Raw genomic sequence first — 27,363 nt, forward strand, 5'->3', positions numbered from 1 at the left:
AGAGAGCACCTGAGCAGGACTCCCTGCATTACTGTTTATTGCCTCTGAGCATAGAGTATCACCTGGGATTGCACATGGAGCTTACTATTAAGCAACATTATTTAAGAAAACTTTGCAGGCCCTTTAAGCCCTTGGCATCTACTGAACTAGAGACATAGAGCTATAAGGATTTTCATGGTCACTTCAGTCTATGGAATTTCTTCATAAGTTATCAAAGAAGGCCAATTTGTGTTAGTGTCTGGGTGATTACTCAGGTTTCAGATGGAGATGGTCAAACATCCTTGATTTTACAGTCTGTACAATTCCACTTTCCTCATCATCCACAAGAAATAGCTTTAGTGCCAAGAAGACAAAGCAGAATCAGGCCCTAAGGTATAGAAAAGTTGGGATTAGCCACAATAGGACGTTTTGGTGCCTGCTGACCTAGCTAGAGCTTGGGATAGGACTTACATTGCTGGTCAAGGCACAAAAAGAAAGAAAGAAAGAAGCATTGGGGAAAAAACCAAGTATTTAGGCACTTCAAGAGTTAAATAATTTCTTCCCTCATTCCTCCTATGCTCCACATGTCCCCTTATTTGGACCAATGTGAGATAAGGCTTGCATATTCTGTCTCTTGCTTTGTGGACAGGATGTTTTCTCCTCCAATTACTCTGGAGTTTGATCAGAAAGGAGCCAGAACTTTCTTTGTCACCAAAGGTGCTTGGTGCAGATGTGAAGCCTTGTAAAACATGAAACGATCAGGCAACAACTCCTAGGATTTAGATGCAGGGCAGGGAGGGGGGGAAGTTATGTTTCAGATATATTTGCTAACTTTCCAACATAAGAATGTGTCCTGCTGGAATAATCTGCTAGGTATTCATCTATCCCTGCGTGGACATTAAGGTGATAAAAGTAGCTAGATTCAAAGTAGGTGTTTTTTATGGTTGATGGCCATATGTTCCTTAGGAGATGACTTTGTCTACTTGCATGCATTGCTAGGGAATTTGGCTTGATAGCAGAGGTTGTAGCTTCCCATGACCATGGCTTTGGGAGTCATACAGCTGAGTGGTTAGAGTATGATTTCACTTGGTGTGGAGGTTGCTGGCTGTTCTGAGGCTTGCGTTTCCAAATGCAGGTGGAAATATGAATACATTTTCTGTCACACCTTAGGCTTCTTTCTGAACCTCTCCGTTTATCAGTCTGTCAGCCTCAGTTAAAACTAGCCTGTGCCTTGTGTTTGTGGACATTTTAATGTGCATTAAATACGGAGGGTCTTAACAGTCTCCAAGGTCTAGGGATGTTTGGGGAAATGTCAAAAGAAGAACAGCTGGAACAGATAGCTTCTATTTCTCTGTCAGGGTTCCCCTGTGGAAAGCTTACTCCTCTACACTGATTCCCCAGCAGGACAATCTCTTGAATACCCATGTATTTTTATTATTTCACTGACAGTGAAAGGGGATTTATTGGTGATGGGTGGTTGGTGAGGGAAGCATTCATTTCAGGATCTCAAGTACCTCAACCTTTCAGGATTACAAGTACCTAAAGGGTGGGTTGAAGGATGACGGAGCTGGACTCTTTTCAGTGGTTTCCAGAGGAAATGGTCTGAAGTTGTGGCAGGGGAGGTTTAGATTAGATATTAGGAAGAATTACTTTACTGAGAGGGTGTTCAGGCACTGGTCCCTGCCCAGGGAGGTGGTGGAGTTGCCATCCCTGGACGTATTTAAGAAATGTGTAGACATGGCACTTCAGGGCATGCTCTAGTGCCCGAGATTGTTGGTTTGTGTCTGTTTGTGGGTGGGTGTGCTTGTGGTTGTGGGTGTTTGTTTTGTGTGGTTTTTGTTTTTGGGATTTGGGTTTGGTTTGGGGTTTTTTTTGTGGTTGGACTCAATGATCTCAAAGGTCTCTTCCAACCAAGAAGATTCTGTGATTCAGTGATAGGACGAGGGGCAACGGGCACAAGCTGGAACATGGGAAGTTCCATTTAAATATGAGGAAAAACTTCTTTACGGTGATGGTGACAGAGCCCTGGAACAGGCTGCCCAGGGAGGTCGTGGAGTCCCCTTCTCTGGAGATCTTCAAGGCCTGCCTTGATGCAGTCCTGAGTAATGTGCTCTGGGCAACCCTGCTTTGGCAGGGGAGTTGGACTAGATGATCTCTAAAGGTCCCTTCCAACTCTGAGAATTCCGTGATTCTGTGATCTCATCACATTGCCTGCTTTGGTGCCATTCACAGTGTGCTTGGGATGTCTGTCCCAGTGGTAAAGGCCAAGTGTGAGTTCCCCTTACTGCCCTCCTCACCTTCTATTTTATTCTTTCTTCCCATGCTCTGAAAACGTACAGCATGGGTCAAGAGGATTGAAATAATCTAATGCAGGGGCTGAAATGAACAGATGGACAGTGGTTGGCCAATCTGTGGTTCCTGTGTTCCAAACATTCTCATGGAAATAAATAGTATACTAGGTTTTCTAAATGTCTCTGTGAACAACTTGTTAAAATGCTGCACCATGATGTAAGAAGTATTACAGAATGATAGGGGTTGGAAGGGACCTCTGGAGATCATCTAGTCCAACCCCCCTGCCAGAGTAGGTTCACCTAGAACAGGTTGCACAGGATGGCATCCAGGAGGGTTTTGCGTGTCTCCAGAGATGGAGACTCCACCACCTCCTTGGGCAGCCTGTTTCAGGGCTCTGCCACCCTCAAAGTAAAGAAGTTCCTCCTCATGTTTAGATGGAACTTCTTATGTTCAACTTTGTGCCTGTTTCCTCTTGTCCTGTCACTGGGCACCACTGAAAAAAGACCAGTCCCATCCTCCTGACACCCTCCCTTTGAGTATTTATAGGCGTTGATCAGATCCCCCCTCAGTCTTCTGTTCTCCAGACTAAAAAGACCCAAGTCCCTCAGCCTTTCCTCATAAGAGAGATGTTCCAGGCCCCTCATCATCTTTGTAGCCCTCTGCTGTACCCTCTCCAGCAGTTCCCTGTCCTTCTTGAACTGGGGAGCCCAGAACCGGACACAGTACTCCAGATGGGGACTCACCAGGGCAGAGTAGAGGTGGAAGATAACCTCCCTCGACCTGCTGGCCGCACTCATCTGATGCACCCCAGGAGACCATTGGCCTTCTTGGCCACAAGGGTGCATTGCTGGCTCATGGTCATCCTATTGTCCACCAGAACTCCCAGGTCTTCTTCCACAGATCTGCTCTCCAGCAGGTCAACCCCCAACCTGTACTGGTCAACCCCCAACCTGTACTGATTTGTATACTGTGTCTAGAAATTATTCAAATGCACAGTATTGTCTTGTTTGTTTCCTGAGCTTTTGATGGGTTATGGGGATGTAAATTAGATATCTGCTGCTGTCTAAAGTCATTAAGGACAAGCAAAACCTTCTGAGAGCCAGTGTTGTCAACTCTTTTTACTACAGCTTCTGAAATTATAAAATTCTTGAGAGTTTCAGCTTTTATTTTAAAAAATAATAATAAATCTAGTCATATTGGTCTTGGAGAAGATTTTGTAAACATTAGAACCAAAGAGATAAGAAACCAAAGAGAGACTTAAAAAGGAGTGTATGATGCAATGTTTTTAAGTTCATGTCAGAAAAGTTTCTGGAGCCACGCGCCCTGAATTTTTGAACTTCTGAAGTTGAATGAATGGACCTGCTCTTCCTGTTTAGCAACTAAGGCACAGCATAACTGCACAAATTTTCTTTTAGCTAGTTTTTGACATAGACTGTGCTCAAATTTCTCCTCTGATTTCCTTTACATTATCACTGCGATATTTCTGAGCTAGTCTTGATTTAGTGTCTTGCACACCAGGTAAATGACCCTGTCTTGGGACAACAGTTTGAGTTGGTATGTGAGAGCTCTCTCCTTACTCTTGTTCAGTACAGGTTTGATGATTCTGTTGCTCTTGCACAAAAAGCCTTATTCTGATTTTCTTGCTGTGCAATTCAATGTGGTGATACGCAGGGAAGTTTTGAACTCTCTTTTAACAGCATTCTCTGTAGCTCAGATTACAAAACTACTAAAAAGGCAAACAAACAGCTTTGGGATTAAGGCAGGGAAATTATCTGTGGTTTTGGAAGCCATTTATTTTGTGTATGGTTGATGTTGCTTTCTGAATGACTGTTTTAGCAGCTCCACTCAATGACTTCAGCCTCTACTGTAGGTGTTTAAGTAGACTATGATTTATTGTAGTTTTCAAGAGCTAGCAGCTGTCTGCTTAGGTTCAATGAGAAACCAGTTTCTGCTCCTACCCAGTGGCAAATCTAATAGCCTGAGACTGGTAAAGGATGACGGAGCAGAGAGGCACAGAGAACTGAACATATTTGCCCAAGGTCGGTCTGAAGATGAGCAGTAGAAACAGGCTAAGTGCCTAGGATTCTTGACCTGCAACCCAGTGCCTTTATCCTTTTACTCATGGTGCCTTCTGCTCCTGCCAGGATATACTGCTGAGATTTGGAAGACGTTGCATTAAACTGTCTGGCTCTAGGAATTGCTTTTTAGAAGTGCAGCTGATCCTTGAGAAGAAGAAATGTCAGTGTTAAAAATGACACCGACTACTAACTCTGATCCAGTGAAACAGTATCTAAGAAAATTTCAACCTAGTGCTCAGTGATGACTAGATAATTCATCACTGCTTTATTTTGTATAGTCTTTCACACAGGCTGAATCCCTTTATGCGTGCTTCAGGAAGTTAAATAACAGTTACATAGGTAATGACAGCAAAGGGAGAAAGAAATTAGGAGACAAAGACACAGGCAAGAAGACAACATCTTAGGAGAACTGGGAAGTGATAAAGAGTTAACGAACCAGAGAGACACGGGAGCAAGCTGTTTTATCACAAAGATTTGTAGAAAAGGTTTTCATCTGAACATTAATAGAAATCGAGCATGTGGTTGAGTTACCATTTAAGGTAAACTTGAAGTTAAAACCCTCGTCCCTGAGATTTTTTTTAACTTTAGTATCTCCTCATTTTCCTAGAGAGAAAGATTTCTAACTGACAGATGGGATGTGTTTGTCCATCACAGGTTCTGAGTCTGCTTCTCCGTGTGGCACCTTGGAGTTTCTAGCTGGCACCATTACCTCCAACGAGTGGAGTTCTCCCACCTCCCCTGAGGGGAGCAACGACTCAGGGGGCAGTGAGGCCTTGGACAAACCCATTGACAATGATGCTGAGGGTGTGTGGAGTCCGGACATTGAGCAGAGCTTCCAGGAAGCGTTAGCCATCTACCCACCATGTGGACGGCGGAAGATTATCTTGTCAGACGAAGGCAAGATGTATGGTAAGGAGAAAGAAAGGGCACATCACAACACTTCAGGCAACCCGCCCTGTGCAAGCCACTTGCCTTGTACCTAATTATGTTCTGAATGAACTCTTTTTCTCTCAGGTGATCCCAAGGCGATGCAGTTGGTCGCTTTAAGTTGTATTTAGGAAAATCAGTGAAGATTTTAACATCCACAGATCAGAAGGAATTATAGATGTCTTTTTCAGGGGAGTATCAATAATGTAAATCCCAGAGTTGGGCATGCTACTGAACTAATCTTTGGATAGATACCATATAATGGCTTCCTGGTGTGACCAAGTCTGTCTTTTATGGTATCTCTCACTGCTATCTCCAACATTCTTGTTATTCTAAAAGGTGAAGGTCTGTGTCTCTGGTGCTAAAGGGCAGGTCAGCCCCTGAACCCTTGAATGGCTCTGCTGGTGATGTGTAAACACCTAGTTTGTTAACTGGGTGCACTTCAGATCTTAAGGGAAGAGAGCAGATCTCTTTTGCTGCTCCCTTCCGGTGTAGTTTGCCTTCTTATAGAAGGTCTTTCACCTGTGGGTTCTTTTCAGCTAGCTAGCTAGCTAGATACCCAGCCCTGAATGCACAGAAGTGCTGGCTTACAGCTGCAGTGGAAGTCAACTTTTTAGGCAGTAGACATGATTTTGAGGGTGGTGGAACACTGGAACAGGTTGCCCAGGGAGGTGGTTGAGGCCCCTTCCCTTGAGATATTCAAGGTGAAGCTCGACGAGGCCCTGGGCAACCTGGTCTAGTTGGGGGTGTCCCTGCTGACTGCGGGGAGGTCGGACTAGATGACCTTTGGAGGTCCCTTCCGGCCTGGACCAATCTATGAATCTATGAATTGGACTTTTGATCTATTTCACAGTTAAAATTTATCTCTTGATGTTCTCCACAAAACAGCAGGTCTGGTCTGGATTCTCTAGCTCAGTATTGGAAGAAGCTACCTGGTACTTCTGTGACTGAAAAGCAAAGCAAAGGCTGAGAGTGCACAATATTTGGTTAAAAGTCCCAAGGTGTTAAAAGTTTTTCTCAAAGCACTATCGAGGATCTTATGGAAGGCAGCCCTCTTCCTACCCAGTGTTTGCTTTTTCTATCCATGTAGTCTGCAGGCTCCATCATGGGAGCACCATGCCCTGAAGGATATGGAGCACTTAACAAGTCATTCTGCAGGTTTCTGTCCTCCCATCGGGCCATTGTTCCCTGAGCTAAGGAATAGATTGCCCTCACTATAGGGGCATAGCTGGGGTCTTGTTTACACAGCCTTATCTCAATGGATGGTTATACTGGGTACATTTATCATTGTATGTGTACAGAGCAATATATGATGAGTAAGGCTGATCACCCTGAGGCTCATCAAGTGTCAATATTCTGATGTTGACATCAATTCCTGCTCTGTGCTGGCACAAACATTTTTGTGGTTGTACTATCGAACTGACTATGGAACTAATCGAGAGCTTAAAACTGACACAGCCAGAAAAGGGAAGAAAGTGAACTTTGTTTGGATAATGCCCCCTGATTTGTTCCACTACACAACGGCTTGTGGCACTTAGAGAAGGGACGAGGAGAGGGGAAATTAGCAGCCATGGTTGAGGTGAGGGTAGGACTGCTTCTTTCAGAAGCAATGCTTGCTTAAAATGTTATTCAAGCTGAAATATTATTTGAAAATCCGCCCCGTGGTTATTAAGCATAGATTAGTGACATGCTCCTTGTCACTGTAAGTCTGCACTAGTTTTCATGACGGGTGTCTTTTAAAATTACTGATGAAAAATTACACTTGTGTTTTAAGACTGCCTTAATTTAATAACCATTCTGTATAGTCTCTGAAATACTTCAGCTTTGGAGTGAATGTGTTAGAGCAGAGAGCAAAATGGGCCACAAAAGAAATAAGAGTGAGAGCAAAAGTAAAAATGAAGTAGAATACACTACAGAAACCAACAAGACTTAGCTTAGCATGGACTGGTGTTTAGTGGAAACTCTCAAGTTAACTATGCTGGTGAGCTGCAGAAGGTAAATAGCCCACTTGGAGGGTGAAAAATTTAGGTTAGGCTCTGGGAGAAGAAATGAATTCTGCAAGCCCTCCCCCACTACTCCAAATGGGACGGTGTCCCTGCTTGCCTTTAGTGCACCTGTTCACAGCATGGATGGTTGGTTCGATGTGCTCCTGACAGAACCCCAGGCACTGATTTATGCCCTCCTTTGCTTACTAGACTCCAGGATCCATGCCAAGAAAGCGGGGCCCAGCCTGGGATCTATAGAAAGATATGACCGGTCAGGGAGAATAAATATAGTCCCTGATTTCATCTGCACCGCTTATGAGCCAGCTCACAGAACAGGACAAGCTGTATATGGAGCTGGCCCTGCCTCCAAAGGATGGTTGTTTAGCTGTTCTGTGACTGACTTGCACAGAACTCATTGAACCAAGGAGTGAGGTGTTACAGAGAGCTGCATGTGCCCCTTTCCCTTCACAAAAGGAGAACCATTTCACTGTTTCCCACTTTTGAGGATTTCCAGGATTTGTGGAACTTATATGCAATTCTATGTGGAATTCTATGTGCAATTTAAATACTCACCTGTTGTGAAGCAACCTGTTACCAATCTAAAGTTAGTGGCTTTTACCAGCCAATATGTTGAACAAGCTGAAGTACACCAAGCCAATAGGAAGAATTTGCGCTATTTTGTTTGAGTTCATTTAAAATTGCACAGAAAGTTGTGTTTCAGCCTATACACACCCTTCATGACAGACTGAGAGAGCTGGGGTTGTTCAGCCTGGAGAAGAGAAGGCTCCGGGGAGACCTTATAACAGCCTATCAATACCTGAAGGGAGCCTACAGAAGAGCTGAAGAGGGACTCTTTGTCAGGAAGAGTGGTGACAGGACAAGGGGCAATGGTTTTAAATTGGAAGAGAAGAGATTTAGATTAGATATAAGGAGATATAAGGAAGAAATTCTTTACAGTGAGGGTGGTGAGGCACTGGAACAGGTTGCCCAGGGAAGTTGTGGATGCCCCATCCCTGGAAGTGTTCAAGGCCAGGCTGGATGGGGCTTTGAGCAACCTGCTCTAGTGGAGGTGTCCCTGCCCATGGCAGGGGGGTTGGAACTAGATGATCTTTAAGGTCCTTTCTAACTCTAGCCATTCTATGATTCTATGATTCATGCTCATGTTCCCTAGCCTCTTCTGAGTTGGCTTGCTTCTTACAGCTCTTTAGATGACACTCTGCTGATTGCTGAGTGGACATGATTCCTACTTCCATTCCATTTCATTTTTCATTATCTGTTTCCCTCCTAGACATGCTCCATTACTGGGGGCAGCATCCTGACTGAATAAGCTCATACCACAGTCCTGCTCTGGATATAAGCCCTCACTGTCCTCTCCAGCAGTCTCTGCTTAAGGCATGAAAAGCTGTCTTGTCTGATATGGGATGCTATCTTTTTTCCTAATCATTGTGTTGACATTAGAAGCAGTGAGTTGAGCCCCATTAACTTATCTGGTACTTTCTGGTACCACTAAGGCCCTGCAGGATCATTTTTATAGGTGTTGCCTGCTAGAATACCATGAGGGTACCATATTACAAAACTGGTTCTTACATTTTCCAACCGTGTTTTTCCATGGGAGAAAGAATATCTGTAGCGTTTGTACCAAATAAGCAATCACAGAATTCAGTGTTAGAGTCACTATCTCCTGGCATCTTCAGTACTGATCTAGAGAAAGGAGACGGAAAAAGCTTAGGATCTTTGTGTGATTTGCATGGAGATGTCAAATAGAGCAGGTGTCCCGACGCTACTGAGGACAGAGAAATGAAAAACAGTAACTAGCAAAGTGATACTAATTTTGAAAAAACAGTGCTGGAGCCTTGATTTACAAATGAAGAAGAAAAAGCTTGGAACTGAGCTACTGCCTTAGCTGTCCACTGTTCCTTTCTGCTGTGCAAACATCTGGCTTGGAGCACCTTTTTCTAAGAGGACCTAGAATTGGTGGCTGTTCGATTGCTGTTCTGTAGGAGGCAGTAGTTTAGCAGCTGGATAACAAACAACTCTGCCATTTCTGTGCTGAGCAAGGGGGAGCAGACAGCTGGGGGCAGTAACCGATCTCCCAGGCTGGTGCCATCTGTTTGTGAGTCAAAGCCCTAATATGGCTGATGGACATCTTTAAATATTTCCTAAAGCTCAGAAGCTGAGTGATAGAAGAATAGTTAACCATGTTACTAGTTAAAACCTGGAGCAGGCAGTGAACAAAGACTTTAGCTAGCACCATGAAGTAAGCTGGCACAAAAGGTCAGTCTGATGCCAAAAACTACCACATCACAGATGGTCCCCTCCACCCCTGTTCTGAAGTGACTAGGTAAATTTGCAGGATATTGGCTTAATCTCAAAGGGTTGTGTTGTCAGTTAATGTTTTCCCTGACCTCAAAAATTCACTAAAAATAGAACTGAAAAGCAAAGTCAAAGAATCACAAAACATTCAATGCCTGTCCCAGTTCATAAACAGTACTTCTTGAGGGGAGGGAAAATCATGGTATCTATTACAAATATGAAAATCTTTGAAGTGTCAGTTTTCAAATGCTTTCTTTCTATACCTAGTTTAGCATCTCACCTGATGATGTTTCAGTCAAAGCAATTGGAACGTGCTGAGAATGTGCTCAGTTGACACTGAACTGGCCAGCCCAAGTAATTGCAAAGTTTGCATTTCAGCTGTAATATCCCTCAGAGAGATACTTCTACAGTTCTTATCCCTTCCGCTATTGTGACCTAATGAACCGTAGAAGAGCTGTTTATCCCACAGTTTGGGTAACAAAAATTTATCTCCCATTTTAAACACTAGAAGACAGATGAAACTTAGATTTGTGGACAATTGGTCAGGACGCAGACTTTTCCCTCATCTCCTTTTCCTGGTGGTAAGTGTGATGTTCTTGGAGTTTCTCAATGTCAAGGTTTTGTTTCACTGAGTCAGCTTTCAACTTTGCTTTTGTGTGGTTCTAGTGCTTTGCAGTTGACTGAAACCAGATTTCTGGAGACCTTTGCAACAAGTTAAACTTCTGCTGGAGTTTTTCAAGTTTTTTCTTCCATCTCCTTGTAAGTCAAGTTTTTGGTTCTTCATGTTAAACTGAAGAACAGTTTAACTGGTGTTGTCTCCATGCAAGCATGAAAAGAAATATTTTTTCCATAAGTTCCAAGCATTTCCTAAATATTCAAGAGTTTACTACTTGTGAAATGCCAACCAACCAGGAAACTGCTTGCTGTTAATAGAGTTAATAGTACTGGTTGTGGCATCTTTCCTTAACACACTTAGTACTGAACAGAAATATATTAGCAGTTTTATTGTGTATTACATGTTATGAAAATGACTGCTTTTGGGGGTGCTTTATTCTGTTGTTTCAACAAAGAGCACATACTTTTTGCTTTCCCTTTTGAGTTTTGGCAGCTTTGTAGTCCCATTTTTATCTGTCGGACTTAAAACCAAGCACATTGTGCAGGATTGTTTTTCGTTGTGCAGATTATGTCTGCAGTCAGAGCTTTCATTATATTCATGTAACTTCCTTCATTAGCAACATTGTATTACCCTTCTGGCTCCTCCTCTAACTTTTTCATTTCTAGATTTCAAATGTTTAGTAATTCTCCAAGATAGTGGAGAATTAGTGGTATATTGTCAGCAAGTCAAATTTTTTTTTGCATTGGAAATAACACAGCCAGTTTAATTGATTTCTAGTTTAGTGAGACAGTTTTATGCTTTGTAGCAGTATCCACTCACCTGCCTCGTACCTGAGAGACTGTCTCAGTTTCATTTGTCAACCTTTTTCTTTGTTGCAAGTCATTGTTTTGCTTCTGCTGTGCTTCTGGATAACTTTACACATTTCCATTTTTTTCTGAAAAGTTTAGTAAAAAAACCTTAGTAGTTTGGTTTTGGGCTTTTTATTTACATTTTAAAAAAACTCTACATACTTTCACAATTGGATCCAAATATTTCCAGTTGTTAATCTGCTCTTAAATGTACAAAATGTTCACTTACATTTAAAATTTCAGATTGAATTAAAAATCTGAGAAAAAAATCAGACATGGAAAATGAAAATTAATAACGTCCACTGGCTTGGGTTTCTTTTTTCCTTAAACCAAGCACATGTAAAACTCTCTCTTCTGGACAGGTTTTTGCCAACACATTACCAGAATAATCTCAAAAACATGGGTTGAGTTCTGAGAAGAGCAACAAACATACCAGACTTAACGTTGAGCTCTGGGAGTTGAAGGGACTGATTTAGGAGGAAAGATTAAAGTAGCTAAATATACATAGCTTGGCTAAGCTATGACTGAAAGGTGGAGGGTGGAGGGACATAATAACAGTCTATAAATATTTGAAGGGTGTTAACATTTAGGAGGGAGAGGGATTTTATGTGGAACATGTGAGCACGACTAGGATTAATGGGAGAGAAAGAAGGAATATAGGATGGATATCAGCAGAAGCTTCATGACGGCATGGTGCTCAGTGCTGAAGTATCTCTTCTGTACGGAGTTGAACTGGAAATGCTGTTGTTTGGGACTTATAGTTTTGTCTGATACAATTTATAAGGAAAGCATTTGTAAAACTAGTCCTAAGGAATGTTGTGTGTGCATATGTGTGTTTTGTATGGATGTGAGGTGGACTCTAGATTAGACATACTATCATTTTACACAGGAAATGGAGAACAGTAGGCATTAGGTGGTGACCGAATATTGCTTTCCACTATGAGTATCTGCAGGGTTTTTTTCAAAATTTTTAGTATTATGATTTATACTATGTGTGGTTTTGTGACTTGAATAAGTTTGAGACTGATGAACTCGGAGGCCCTTTCTCAGGTCCAAAACAAGAAGAGCAAACTTCAAGATAAATACAAGGAGTGCTTTCTTAGAATTTGTCTTGATTCTGTTGATTAGTGAGACATTGGGTAGAGAAGGGTGATAGCGTTTCTCAAGCAAGGGCTGCACATACATAGAGGGAGCTGATTAAGTGTCATAGCATAGTGAAAGTGACCTGGCATAGGAAAAAAGGAGCTTTCTTATTTTTACAATGCAAGTAATCAAAACCTATCACATGAACTCTCTTTTAAAGTATCTTTCAAAAACATGCCTTATTGCTGGAGGGCATGTATGAAATATAACTTATCAAAACTTTAATAAAGTATCCCTATACGTATGTTAAGCAAAAACAGTACAAGACAAAGTAACCTTCCCGTGTTATAGTGCCTTAAGGGGTGCCCCAACGTGAAGGAAATCTGCTTGATCAGAAATAGACAGTATTACAGCTAAAAGAAGCAGCAGTGTTCTCATTCATGTAGGATCCAGCTAATGAGCACAGGGGAACTAGGGCTGTCTATTGGTTTAAACACTTGCTCATTAGCTAATCTATAACAAGCCCCGTATTGTCTGATAAAGATCTGGGCAGCAAAACTGCAAAGGCTGTGTCAGTTTGTGCCCAAACAGATGGTCTTTTAAGTCTGTTGGTCGCTGGCAGAACTGACTGAAACCTCTGGGGCCTGGGTACACCTGCTGCTGAAGGGTGCATAGCCAGCAGCTGTTCCTCATTGCTGTCACCTTGAACTTGTGACCCATCTTCTGAGTACTCCTTCAAATTCCCTGAGGCTCGCTGCGTGCACATGTACAGGCATGGTCTTGCTCTGGCTCTAGCTTCTCGAACAGGAAATGACATTGTTGTCATTGAAACTTTTTTGTGTAATATGTCTTCTGAATCACTCTTCTTTCCTCTTGAGGGTGATTTGTACAGTAATCGCAAAGCCCTTTTCAGGACCTTGCATTGAGTCTATGGACCGAAGTGCCAGGAGTGTTCCCAGTGCTTGATGAGGGAACTCAATAGGAATGACCCAAGTTGTTGACTGCAAGTGCTCTAGACATAGGCCTATTTCTAAGCATAACAGTATTAAAGGGAAACACCCATGCATGTGTGGTATTAGCACAATGTTGCTTTCAACCTTGACTTGGGATTATGAGCATTCCTGTGTATAAAAGCTACATCATCATCTTTAGTTGTAAAATCAAAGAAAATTGTGCTGAGAGAGTCCTTCAAAGGTCATCTTATCTATTCCTGTACCCACAGGCAGTGCCAGCTCTACTTAAACTGCTCATGTCTAGTCTGATCCTTTGTGGCTGAGATTGGAGGAAATTGATTTGACAATTCTAGATATAGTAGCTTTTATCCAGAAGGTAGTTGAAGCACCTAGGTATTTGCAAATTTTCTTCTGGATCCATATACATTTTTAGGTATCCCTGCAGCTTAAATAGGTTTGTCATCCTCTTGTTCCTGCTCTCCCGTCACTGCCTGAATCGTGGTTGCCCAGCTATCTAAGTGGACTTACACTGTAAACTCAGTCAGGGAGCAGATGTTTAAAGAATGTAGAGCAGAATCGCTCCGGTGTTAGGAGCAGAAAGAGAGTGGGAGGGGAAATATCACAAGCCACTGTAAGGAAATTTTATGAGCTTGGCAGAATTCAGCTATTATCCAGACCAGTTCCTGGGTAGCTACCCTGTTATGAAGACTGTGTTTCTGCTAGGCTTTTCTGTCCACCTTCTCTTTTCACCTGTTAAAGTATATGACATCTCTAACTAGTGCTGGAATGGTGTAAAACTGTTCTCTATTGAGACTAAGAGTATATTTCCTTCAGAAACAGTGAGATGGCCTAACAGTTCCCTGCAGAAGAAGAGAGGCAGTTGCCACTCCAGTTTCCTTGCTCCCCTGCTCTGCTTCCAGTTTTGTGCTTTCACTCTTTAGGCTAACTTCAGTTTCCAGCAGACTCCTTGCTGATCCATTTTAGCTTGCTAAACTGATAGCAAACTGCTCTAGCAAAATGAGTTGGACAAACTTCTGCTGGATTAGGGAGGTGAAATGGCCTGTGGAACAATTTGGTGAGAATGAGTTAGGGGGAAAAGGCAAACATTTTTTCGGCAGCAGCCAGCCATTCATTTAAGCTGAAATTATAACTTCATGGTTTAAAGTAATTATGGACAATGACTGCACTCTAAATTATTACGGCAAAAACTGAAGATTGGTGAAGTGGCAGCAGTTCCACTTACAAAATCGGTATTCATTTATCCATACAATGCAAGAACAGTCTCTGGGTTCTTTTGCTTGCCTTGAAGCTGCAGCATAATTTTCAGTCAGTTGGCAGGGACTGGGTCCTGGTGTGCTTTTACGTGTCAAGGGAAACAGTCACGGCTCCTCACAGGACTAAACTAGACCAGGCTAGATGCCTTGAGAACTGCATGGTTCTGTGCTGGTCACGCAGCAAGTGGCTGCGTGGATCTCTCAGATCCCTTCGACCTCTGATTTCTATGATAGCTGAAGCTTTGAGCACTTGGTCAGCCCGTTATCTGGGCATGTGCACAAGATTAGCACTTGGGCAGAAATCTGCAAGAAACAGTGTACTATTGGTGTCAGCAGAGGCAGCTGGCTGCAAAATGAGGAGGAGAGGTGCTGAAGTTTTTGCTATCCTTTGAGGCAATATCACTGAAGAGTTGCTTTCAGATACCTTGCAGCTATTAGAAGTTATTGAAACAAGCAGAGAAGATGTTTATTGACCTAAGGAAGAATTTGGTAGATGTCTGGGTCTGTAATATAGAACTTGGACTCACAGGAACTGGAAGATGTTGTTATATAGTGTTGTTATATAGTGAATAAAGTATGTTTGTGCCATTATAATATCATTCTCGGGTGTCCTAAGAGACTGCAAGCCTTTAATTTGACATGCCTTTCCATGTAGGATTGTTATTGGCTGTTTCAGGTGTTACCTGGTACACTCTCTGGTGTGTGAAGGACTTGCATTACATATAGGAGCTGCTTTGGTGTGATTGTGGGATTTCCCAGCCAAATTGAATCTAAACAACTTCTACAAGATTCTCATCAGTCTTACTCTGGAAAGCACCAGAACAAGTCCCAGCTCTGTTCCTGTTGCAGCCCTTAATGTGTATATGGAGGTGTACTTATTAGATGGATTATCTTATTTTTCTATGGCCTGAGGTGATAATGTGGAAAAAACACAGCCGATGAGGACATTCAATTTATGCACTGAAAAATTGTATTAAAGGTTGAGGGGTGGCGAAGAGCTGCGTAGCTTGGAGCTTCCCATGAGGCTGATGGGGAGGGATCGCTGCAGGTATACACTGTTGTAACTTAGTAATAACTTACATCTTTACAAGGAATAACTCCACTTGTCTTTGGGGCAGTCATTAGGAGGTACTTCAACTCCACCTAGCCTTTAGACAAATGATGCGAGCACAGGAAGAGCCTTGCCCGTTTTCTTACCCGCCTGTATGTGTGTGAGGGTTAGGTGGAGTACAGTTCCAGGCTACAGTTTCTCTGGTGGCAAAACTGGTTTAAGGAGTTCTGCCCTGATTCTTCGTCTGTTCTCTCTTCTGTGCCTATGCCGTAGTTAATATGGTCACAAAATGAACTAGTTCACCAATCCAATTAAAAATAGGCTGATTAGGAAAAACAAAACCTACAACAAAATCCAAATGGGGGAGTTATTTTTGAATTTTTGGTAATTAGAGTGGTGCGTGTCAGTCCTTATCCCCCACCTCCTCCCCTGTTCTTCCAGTAATTTAAGCGGTACAGCTGCACACAGGAGTTGATGGAATATTGCAGGAGGGGAGGAATGACCAGCTGAGGAGAGGGGAACCTCTTCAGGTTGTTTTGTTGATGAAGAATTTGTTGCTGTAACTACACCCGTGGTGACTGACTTCATTTATCTCCACTGCTTGTTTGGAACCAATAAGAAGCTTTCCAAAACCTGCAGGGTCTGTAATTATTATCTCTCAGTCATGCACTTTGTGTGAAGTGTCTTAAACCGGCCATCAAGAAACAGCAGTTTCCAAGTAGGGATAGCACTTCTTGTGTTTCTAGGTGTGAACTTAGGTTATATAGTGGAAAAGGAAAGGAATAACCTTCCCAGCAAAAGGCCTTTTTACTCAAGAGGGGGTTTCAGTGTTTAAACCAGTTAGTAAATGAGATGACTGAGTTTTAACACCTTGGACGGATTGATCACCTGACTGCCGTTTTCACGTGTGAGGTGCTTGACTGGCACATTCTGCCCAGTAAATAAAGCTTCAACTTCTTTGTCGTTTCAGAAGAGGAAGGAGCTCAGCACTTGCACAAATGATGAAATCAGGTGTGTCAGGGAAGAGCTGATGATATGGTGATGCTAATCACTTCACTATCGTATTTTCAGGTATCTGATTGTTTTGATAATTTTCAGAAGTACTGGCTTAGCTTTCATTGAGTCTTCATCTCAAAATCCCCTTATTGTAGGGACTGCATGAGCTCAGGGAATCCTCTTGTGGAAGGTTAATACTGAGCAAATTCAAGTATCGAATAAATGATTGGAGTGAGGAAACTTTCTTCTCACAGCTGCATATAAAATTCTCTGGTACGTGTAATGGTGCTGTGGGAACTTGAAGTTGACTATTAAGCACTGACGCTCTGCATTGGTGGGGGGAGAGACGTCTTTGTAGGATATGCCAGTGCAGTAAAATGCAATATGGTTTTTTATTGTCTCTTTCATGGGAAGTGATCCCAATATGATGGTCACAGTGGTATATTAAGTTCTCTCTGGATTCAGTGTAAAAGTTAGGAATAAAAATACAGGTTGTTTAAAAAAAAAAAAAAAAAGTCTCAAAAGGAGCTTGATCAGAGTGCACTTTATCATTATTAATATATCACTGTCTAGGAGCCAGGAGCTGTCACCTGCTCCTAGCCAAAAATAGACATGCTACTCCTGAGATTGTCCATTGTGGTTGGGGCTACTTACCACAGGAATTTGCCACACTTGCAGTCCAGATGAATGGGAAAAACAAGACACCATGCTGCATTATTTGCTCAGTATGTTTAGTTTATAGGTACCAACAAAGACTGAAGACCAGTGAAGAGCAAACAACAGAGTTTAGAGATTAATGGTGGGGGAGCGAGGAGGGAGGTTCCCAAAGAGAGGAAGAAAGACAGGGATGAATAGGGAGATGGTTATTGCAGAATTTTTATTCACTTTGGGGATAGCTTCCGCTCTGGTAGTGGTGGTGGTGTTAGAACTAATAGTAAAAGTAGATGATGAAACAGAAAGGGAGGGAAGGACCAAGCCTTTGAAAGAGTTTGGGTGCTGAACATCATCACTGTATTATAGAAGTTGTATACCAAGACAAAACGCAGAAAAAGGCGGAGAAGGACCTACAGGAGAGGTAGAGGCCAAAGTCTAAAACTTCAGAAACAAGTTTCCTGAAAAGAGATTTTTAGGGTTGAAAGCAAGCATGATAAGTAATCAAGAAAGATGTGACATTTGTGATTGCCAAAAGTCAAGGAACATAGTAAGGGATGAAGGGAACCCAGGCCAGAGAAGGAAAGGTCATGTACTGCATTTTCTCTTGCCTTGAAAAAGCTGAGCTGGGAAATTGGGAAGCTGGCAGAATTTTCTCACTGAGGCTTTGGTAAGAAAAGATGGTTTATGATGAAGGGAGAGATAGCATTAAAACTAACATTAAGGCTTATATCAGTAAGAGTTGAGTGCCTGTGCATCTTGATGAGAAGATGGGATTAGCTGTCAGAAAGACAAAAACGTGGTTTTTGATGCATGCAACCCTGTTCCTGGAAAAGGCGATGCCCAGGGAGGCATTTAGTGTAGCTGGAAAAGGAAGCATTGGAATGAGAGATGGAAAGCAAAGCTGTGCAGGGAGGTATGGATCGGGGCAGACCCCAGTGGCAGTTATTCCCACATTGTACATGCACATGTGAACATAACACACGCTGCTTTTACCTTAAGTGTCGTTCTGGTAAGACTTGCTCAGCAGTTAGTTTTGCTTCGTATGCATAGAGAAACATTGACATTTGGTGGGCAGCTGAGGTGTCCTTAAAGTCCCTCTTTTGTCTATGTTTATTTGTCATGCTGTCTGATGTACACAATTCATTATGTTTATATTGATTCTAATGAACAGTTAACTAAATGCTTAGCAAGTTCAGGAGGCAGCCATGTCCCAGAAGCTATCATTAAATGACACAAAGATTGAAATGATAGTTGAGATGACTTCTTTGACCTTGCTTTGATTAACCTTTCGTTGGATACAGCTGGATAGCTGCTTCTGTAGTTCTCTTATCCTTGCTGCACTTCACATGTAGGTGCATATGTTTGCTTTGGGTACCCAAAGAAGCACATATATTTTCATGCAGTTTCCCACTGGAAGGATTCTGCAGAAATCACTGAGTTCTTTGCTTTTACTCATCACAGAAGAGAGGCTTGTGGTTCTTATACTTTCTTTGGCAACAGGTGTGCAAGGAATTATAATGCTTAAAGAGATGCTTTGTCTGCCTCTTGTACAAGCAGTAATATACCATTACTAGCAGAAGGCCAGCACAAAGCTTTGATGTAGAACTGGGAAATGCTGTGCAGAATTCCCCTGATTTTTTCCCCCCTTTCCTTAGAGGCAGACACTTCTCTCTTTTTATACCTAAAGGAGCACAGGTGTAGAGTGGAGAATCAAAAAGCCTCTTTTTTCAATTCTCTCAGAAACACCTTCCTGGTGAATGCAAAATTTTGCAATTTAGTGTAAGACGGAGTGGGAGCTAAATTGATGTCCTGGAAAATTATCTGTTAGGAGTGAGAGGTAAAGAACATAAGAGAGTATCTCTTTACTCCTTTTTTCATGCCATGCTTCCAAGGGGAAGGCTACAGGGAGGATAAAGAGCTTTTGGGTGTCGCGCCGCAGTTGGTATGTTGGCCAGAGCTTCATGAAACCTAATGCGCAATTTTGACAGAGGAGGCACAACTGTTGGCAGGTTCTGGTGACCATGGCAGGTCTCAGCAGGAGTTATTCTAAGAACACAACATCTGATCAGATTACTGAGGGACACTTTACATGGCTCTAAAAAATGAACCCTCTGATGGCTTATGACAGCTCTGCCTGTTCCAGCCAAGTGAGGAGTGCTAGTCTTTGCTGACCCTGCAGCCAGGGTTGTGAAACAAAGAAAGTGCTTTCCAGAGGCTGCAAACCTACAGGTTTCAAGCAGCATAATACCTGCTTACATCTAACTTTTGATAAGAAAACTAAAAGACATTTAGGACTTGCTTCTCCTGTGGTTTTGATTCACGGTAATTTAATATGTTCTTATTGCAGAGTTTACTGGGCTTGGCAATTTGCATAGTTCTGTATTTAATAATCCCTGTGATGCTAATGTCTTTGTAGAGAGCTCTGGGGTTTTTTTTGCTACCAGTATGTTTATTAGCTGCCACCTTTCTTTTTTTCCGTGGCTCTGTGGGGACACGATTCTGGAAGAGGAAGGCTGTATGGGAGGTGGTGGCAAGTGGGACGCGTATTCTAAAACTGGAAATTTTGAGGATCCACATTTGAATGCTTTCTCGAGAGCTTTTCTATACCAGCTTCTAATATGTGCAATTTGTACAACAGTTTCCCCTCACTCTAGTCTTCTGCAGTGAAGTACATGGCCTAAGAGAGCTTTGCAATTTTTGCTGATGTTGTCAAAGACAAACAGTTAAAGACACACTTAGGGAAACACCTCCCACTTTCTCAGGCTTGACTACAGTTTATTGCCTCTCCTCCCTGCTGCTTCCCTTGCTTCGTCTCAGCTTCCCTTGTTTTACTCTCTATAACACTCCCTCCTAATTCCTTTGAGGTGCTGGGCAGTGCAGGAGGTTGGGGTTGCTGTGTAAAGGTTTCTTTCTGCCAGTCCTTGCTTTTTAGTTTTTTTTTCCCTCTGGCACTTCTTGCTGCTCCTCTGCTTCCACATGGGTTCTTGATGGGATCCTTTCAGGGTTGTCCCTGCTCTGGTGTGGGTCTTCCATAGGTTGCAGTTACCTCCAAGTGTACTACTTCTGCTATGGAGCACCTCTTTCCAAGAGTACTTTTCCAGCCATGTCCCCAGCAATGTCCCCTACCACATCTCTTTTTCTCCTTCCTTTTCTCCAAATGTGTCTTTTTATATATCTTGCATTTTTCCTTCTGTGCATCCTCATGTCTTCTTTTTGTAGTTCCTTTTGTGTGTCTCTTCATGTGTCTCCTGCCCCTTTCCAAAATATGCTTGAGCAAAGGTAGCTTGTGCTCCTCTGGCTGGCTGAGGTTTTGATAGGTTGTTGTTTTCATGCATTTGGAGATGGCTGGCAATCAACTGTGACTAGCACAGGGCTGTTCATGCCATCCTTTCACACAGATTACCCCTGCAGCCTTCTACCGCAGAAGCAGAATAGTGCTCTGTCAGACTGCTTGGTCTGTAAAATTTCATGGAAACACAACAAAGCTAAATTTGCTCCATAACAGACATATTGTGTCTGGTTGAGAATCCATTGAAATTAGTTTTGCAAGGATGACCTGTATTTGAGCCAGTGTCTGGACAGTTTCCATGTGTTCAAATTGTCAGTGTAGCCCAATATGCACCCTTTAAAAGTTTGCCTGAAATTCTCCACATCCAGTTTTTCTCAAGGCTAGGTTTTCCTCTCTCTTCCATTAACTCATTCCCCTTGCTCCTCAAAGGGTCATCTTGGTATATATAATTTTTCCTTCTTGTTTCCCTTCTTGTAATGGGGTTTGAGCACCTTGTTTTGTTCTGCACATTTTCCACTGCTGAAGTGTGTCAAGCTATCTTTCTGAAATTTTGTATGTGCCAGAATCTGTGTGAGAAGAATCACTTCTTTTGTTTCTTACCTTTGAACTTGGATCCATGTTCAACAGACGGAGACTTTGAAAAGCCATAATTATTATTCTTGGCATGAGGAAAAGATGGTGTGGGTATGTGTCACTAGTAATTGGTCTCGGCTTTGTAAAAATGGTTACATTGGTTGGAAGAGCACACGGGTGGAAAGTAGCATAACAGCATCTGCTCCCATCAAACTCCCCTGGGCATGTCACCGTGCTAATGCTGAAACTGTGGGAACTGAAGAGGTCAGTGCTTACATGCTGGGCACTGTGTTTCTGGCACAAGAAATAGTTCCTAATTTGTGTATAGAGGAGCTGGAGATGTTTTCTTTTCTTAGCTACAGACCTGATTCTTCTCCAAGGGGATTAAGGAGAGCTTCTCTAATGACACCATTAGGAAAAGATTAAGATCTGTAAATGTAAAATCTCTCCCATCCCTATGTGTCCTTTGGTTATGCTTCATGAACACGGCCTAAATTCAGTAATGGACATTTACATTCTTCTGTTTTAGAAACAGATGGAATTAGGAGCTTTGCCAGCTCTTCCCTAAAGAGTTGGTTGGTTAATACCTAGCATAGAGTCCTTCCTTGCATTCATTTTATTCAGGGTCAAGTTAAATGGGTTTAAAATAAAAACAAATGTCAACTTTTTAATGGAATATTAAACTATTGGAATAAATATTGCATCTATTTTGACTGCTTGCTTTTTTGATGTCTGTGTTGTCCTAATGTGCAAGTTCTTCATTTGGCCTATATCTTACCATAGAAAATACTGGGTTTTTTTATAATTTTGTTATACATAAACTTCACAAAAGCTGTGGCTTTTGCTTCAGTTTATTCCTGCTCATTCCTCAAACACTTGCAGCCACACGTCTCACAGCCTTGCACTTCCCACTCCCAACTTTTTATTGAGGTATTGTATTGCTCCTAGTGTGGTCACCACAAATGTGTTATTTTGCAGAGCCTGCTCTTTCTATCATGTTTTCTGCCTTGACTCAGTCTAGAGTTCAGATGTGTAGCTGCTGCTTTTCTCCTTCTGCTCTTTATTCTTCCAACTCCAGGAAGAGAATAAAAATCTGTGTGTCTGTTTAGATTTGATACATGGGAGCCAGTGTATGGAATCTGCATATTCTGTCTCATGTCTTGGTGTCCACTCTCAAACAGTACTGTGATGCTAACTGTGAATTGGGTCTAAGCTTGCTTCTCCTGTTCACTGCTGAAGTTGTCAGTAGCTCAGCCTTCTCTGCTTCTCTTCCTGATTTTTAGATCCTGGACCTGAGTCTTCTGCAGTTTCCTACTCTCATTCCAAGCAATTTCAAATTCTGTACCAGTGACCCTGTAGCATCACGTTTCATTGGCCATTTCATTCATGTTGCTGCCTCTTACATTGAACATAAAGCTACTTGTCTTCATTTCCCTTGGCCCCAAGGGGCCTAATCTCACTGTGTCATCTCTTAAAATCAAGGTGTAAAACATAATTGGCTTCAGCCTGCAATGTACGCTTGTTCCATAATTGGACAAGGATTCCTTCACCTCTTCTAGCCAGTACCCCACCTTCTTGTTTATGGGAGCTCCCAAAGCCTTCCACAAAGTTAAGCCTCCTTCTCTATGTCTCTTCTGAAGAATGCTCCTTTTTTAGGATGCCTGCAAGAGCCTGAAAGCACTTTTAATTCACTGTATCACGCCACACTGAACTATTTCCACATACTTCCCCATTGTTATTTATTTTCTTGTATTTAGACTCACAGCAGGACAGACTCATTTCAGTTGGAAGACATCTCTTCAGATTGTCTAGTTTGGCCCTACTACTCAAGCAGGGGCAGCTACAGCAGGTTGCCTAGGATTGTGTTCAGTCAAGTTTTGAGTATCTCCAAGAATGGGGACTCTGCTATCTTTCTGGGCAGCCTGTGCCAGTGTTTGACCACCCTTACAGTAAAAAAGTGGGGGTTTTTTCTTGTTTTTGGATGGAATTTCATCTGTTTTAGTTTGTGCCTGTTGTTTCTTGTCCTCTCTGGGCACTATTGAGAAGAGGCTGGCTCCCTCTTCTTCCTTGCCTCCCATCAGGGTATTTATATGTATTGATAAAACTCACCCCAAGTTTTCTCTAGGCTGAACAGTCTCAGCTCTCTCAACCTCTCCTCATATGAAAGATTCTCCAGTCTCTTAATCATTTTTGTTGACCTTTTGCTGGACTCACTCCAGTACGTCCACACCTTCCTTGTGCCGAGGAGCCCAGAACTGGACTCAGTACTCCAGATATTGCCTCACCAGTGCTGAGTAGAGATGAAGGATCGCCTCCTGTGACCTGTTGGCAGCAATCCTTGTAATGCAGCCTGGGATGCTGTTGGCCTTCTTTGTCACAAGGCTGCATTGCCTGCCCATTGTTACCTTGTCGTCAACCAGGACCCCCAAGTCCTCTTCTGCAAAGCTGCTTACCAGATGGTCAGCCCCCTGCATATACTGGTGCTTGGGTTTTTCCCCTGGTGCAGGACTCTGCGTTTTCCTTTGCTGAACTTCATGAGATTCCTGTTGGCCCATTTCTCCAGTCAAGGTCCTTCTGAATGGCAGCACAGCCATCTGGCGTATCAGCCTCTTCACAGTTTTGTATCACGTGTGAACTTGCTGATGGTGCGCTATGTCCAGGTCATTCATTAAAATGTTGAACAGTATTTGCCCCAATACGTGACTAGAGACTTGTCTCTGACTGGACTTTTTGCCACGAATTAAAGCCCTCTGGGCCCATCTGTTCAGCCAGTTTTCAATTTCTTGTCTGCTTGTCTAACCCATACTTTGTCAGGTTGCCTATGAGGATGTTATGGGAGACAGTGTCAAAAGCCTTACTAGAAGTCACAGTATATACAGCTCTGTACTCATCCACCAAGACAGTCACCTCACTGTAGAATCTCAGGTTGGTGAAGTATGGTTTCCCATTTGTAAATACATGTGGACTACTTGCAATCACCTTTTCGTCCTTCATGGTTTCCAGGATTACATTCTCCATCACCTCCCGGGGACTGAGGTGAAGCTGAGTGGCCTGTTGTTTCTTGGATCTTTCTTCTTGCCTTTCTGAATGTTTTAGGGATGGTGCCTTTCCTTTTTCTTCTTTGTTTGTACTGGTGATCTTGATCCATGTTTACAGCTTCTACACACTGTGGTAATGTAATTATTTAAAAAAGCATATGATTCTCCTTTTTATTGGCAATTTTAAGCTCTACAGATGCGAACTAGGAAACAGAATTTGCAGCCCAAAGTTCTGCTCCTGAAACTCAGACCTCTGCCATGTGAATTAATGAGTACCTTTCTAAGAGAGAAAATAGTGTGACAGAGTATCACCCTACTGCTGATCTCTATAGATAGATAATTACATTGTGCATCTTTTCCCTGGGGTCACAGCTTTCTAAACTTGTATAAACTTCTATTTGCATTATTTCTCTGTTCCAGGACGAAATGAACTGATTGCCCGCTATATTAAGCTGAGAACAGGGAAAACACGCACAAGGAAACAGGTAAGTGTGAAGTTTTCCCTGTAAACACTTGCTTTTTGGACCACTAGACATGATGAGAGCTTATGAGAAAAAATCCTTTGCTGTTTCTGGCTTTGCTGGAAAGAGGTTGTTGTGCCAAGTTGGTTAATAAGAATGGTGGGAAGAGTCAGCTTAGGTGTTTTACCGTAGAAACTCATGTTTCCCAGCCACATCATGACACAAATTTTTCTGCTGTTAAACAGTGTGTGATTTTATTTGTTTCATCTACTAATGAACGTTTCAGTGAATGTCAGTGGTCATCTATATGAAGATTCTTTGTTCAGCCCAGACAGATGGATAGCAACTGTGATTTTGAAAAGACCTGGCACACAGGATGAAAGTCTTTGTAATTTGGGAATTACAGTCCAGGCTATGCTGGACAAAGCACTGAGCACCCTGGACCTGCTTTGGACAGGGGATTGGTGGATGACATCCAGAAGTTCCTTCCAACTTAAATCATTCTATGATGTGTTTTGGCCCATGTTAGATATGGGGAAGTTCTGAGACTCATTATGTAGCAACCAGAGATATGGAACATGGGTTTCCCTTCTCCCAAGGGGAGGCCAAGATGGGGAACAAAGAGATCAGAACTCTCAATCCCTAGATTTAAGGATGGGCTCTTTAGTTTTAGAGGAAGTCTCTGGCTTGATAAAGCCATTTGAAAAGGCCTTAATGGCCCATCTTTGCTGATCCCCCACCTCATTTCATGACATATGTTCAGAAAAGCATCTCATTGCTACCTCAGCCCTAAATAATTCCCTATTGCACAAGGTGCCTAAAGTATGCTTACTTCTGCAAGTAGCTACCAAGTACTTCTCTGCGATGAAGATGGATTTTGTCTTTCAATGCAGGTATCTAGTCACATCCAGGTCCTGGCAAGGCGGAAAGCTAGAGAGATCCAAGCCAAGCTCAAGGTATGATGGGTATCCTTTAATATATTGTACAAGCCCCCTGAGTCAGCCATTCGCTTACCCATTCCCTCTTCGAATAGCCTTAAAAAAGGGTGAGATTAGCCTCTGAACTGTAGTAAGCTGGGGAGGAAAAGGTACTTATGAGGAAGTGTTGTGCAAACACTTGTATTGTAGCTCTGTGACGTCTGGAGCAATTCTATTTAAAGAATCAATAACTTTAATTTTTATTTGTCTGTTTCCTACTTCTGGTTTATGCTGCTGTCATCCAAGTCTGAAAGATCCTTAGACTTGGGAGTATGCCAAGAGTGTTTACCTGAGAAGGAGGTGGTTTATGGTTACAAATACTGACAAGCGATCAGTCCCTGGTGTTGTGGTGGCCTTGGGAAAGGGTAGCCTCACAGTTACTGCAGTGCTAGTTCCACTTCTACTAGTGATAATCATATGGACTTGTCGGCGAGAAAGTGTTCCGAGTTGGCATAACCACTGAGAGGAAGCAATGAAGACAGTTGGCATCTTCTCTGGTAAAAAGGTGCCAGCTGAATAGACTTTGACCCTTGATTAATTCAGACCTAATTTGAAGAGGCCTGTGCTAATGAGAAAGAAAATAGTTGAGTACTTGCTTGAGCAAATCTGTGTTTTCCTTTCTGTAGGAAGAGCTCTGAGACCACGCTAATGAACTGATACCTCTTGACACTTATTTCCACTCAGATTTGAAGTGGAGAGATGATTTTTGTGCTCAGACTGAGTTGCCAGAAATGTCAAGAAGGTTAAGTTTATGAGTGACAATTGCACAAGAGGGTGTCCCCTATTAGAATGTGAGCCATCCAGAAAGGGCTTGGTGAGTAGGATGTGAGGTCTGGTCCTTGTTATGTGTCACTGAGACAGCCAGAGAAGGAAGGTCCACGCTGACCTTCTTGATTTGGTATGGTCATAAGTGATCTGGAGGGAAGTGTGCTTGCTTCCCTGATCTTCCATGCTTCAGGTGATGATGAGGATCTTGACAGCCCATTCCAGCCCTGACTGTTGAGTGGATGGCTGTTAGTGCTTTCTGTTGGCTGTCTGGGCAACTCCTTGCTGGGCACCAGGAGAAGTGAACTGTCTGCAAGTGAGCTGCTGGCACTCAGTCTTGACCAGCACTGAAGTGCATGCATCTCTATTGCAAGCAGTGATTACCTCTAAGTCACGACTGCACCCCCCACATCTCATCCCCAGGTCCACTTTGGCAAACAGTGTTGTATCTGTCATTAGCCTGTTGTGTTTCCAGCTGCTGTGATAAATAGAAGGAGCCACAAATTACAACTATCTAATTCAGTGCTTCTAGGTAGGGCTGCCTAAGCTTGAAACCTGTGGTGCTGCTAAGTGGTCAATTCAGGTGGAGGCCTGCTTGAGAGGCAAGTTAGAGCGAGTAGGAAACAACAACTGCCCAGGGTGTTAAAAGATTTACTGCTGCTTATATCTGTAACCTTGATTCCATTTTTTGCATGTCACAGCTCTGGGATTTGGCGTGATTGAAAAGCCAGTCAGCCAAGCCTGTTTCCACTTAGCGCACAGGAGCTGGCCGTTTTTGTTCTCAAGGAATGAAGGTGTCTTGGGGAGCTCCATGGAGCTATTGGTTGTTCTCCTTTTACACCACCTCAGGCCATGCTGTGAGCTCTGCCCAGCTGCCTGCAGTGAACCATTCCCCAGTACCAAACTCTTCCTTTCTGCCTGCCGAGGCAAGTCTGTAGCACTGATTCAACTCATTTACCTCTTTGCTTTCGCTAGTCATTTTCATGCAGCAAGGAAATGAAATCACAAAAGCTGCCGCCCTTCTTCCAAGTTCCTGCTGATAGCTGTGTGTTCTTCTATCACTGCTCATTTTCCATAGCAAGTATACATTTTCATATTTATATCCTAGAAATCAGAGCAGCTACACACTGACTTTTCAGAGCAATTACTATAAATTGGGGTGGCTTCTCTAAGTATGCACTGTGCCTGTAACAGATAGAGGCGGGAAAGTG

At 42.7% G+C, this 27,363-nt stretch overlaps 1 protein-coding gene across 9 annotated transcripts in view; it reads left to right on the plus strand.

The window, feature by feature from the left end:
• TEAD4 (TEA domain transcription factor 4) overlaps positions 1-27,363 on the plus strand; it is a 60,299-nt gene that overhangs the window by 10,414 nt on the left and 22,522 nt on the right. For all 9 annotated transcript variants that reach the window (XR_012463458.1, XM_074154535.1, XM_074154560.1 and 6 more), the window contains 3 exons: positions 5,004-5,258; positions 24,370-24,434; positions 25,304-25,366. Coding sequence is in view for 8 of the 9 variants with exons in the window: in XM_074154535.1 (XP_074010636.1) it covers positions 5,252-5,258; positions 24,370-24,434; positions 25,304-25,366 (135 nt within the window). In the remaining variant the exon portion in view is untranslated. The remainder of the gene's footprint in view (positions 1-5,003; positions 5,259-24,369; positions 24,435-25,303; positions 25,367-27,363) is intronic.

Source organism: Numenius arquata, chromosome 1, assembly GCF_964106895.1.
Source record: "Numenius arquata chromosome 1, bNumArq3.hap1.1, whole genome shotgun sequence".
NCBI lineage: Eukaryota > Metazoa > Chordata > Aves > Charadriiformes > Scolopacidae > Numenius > Numenius arquata.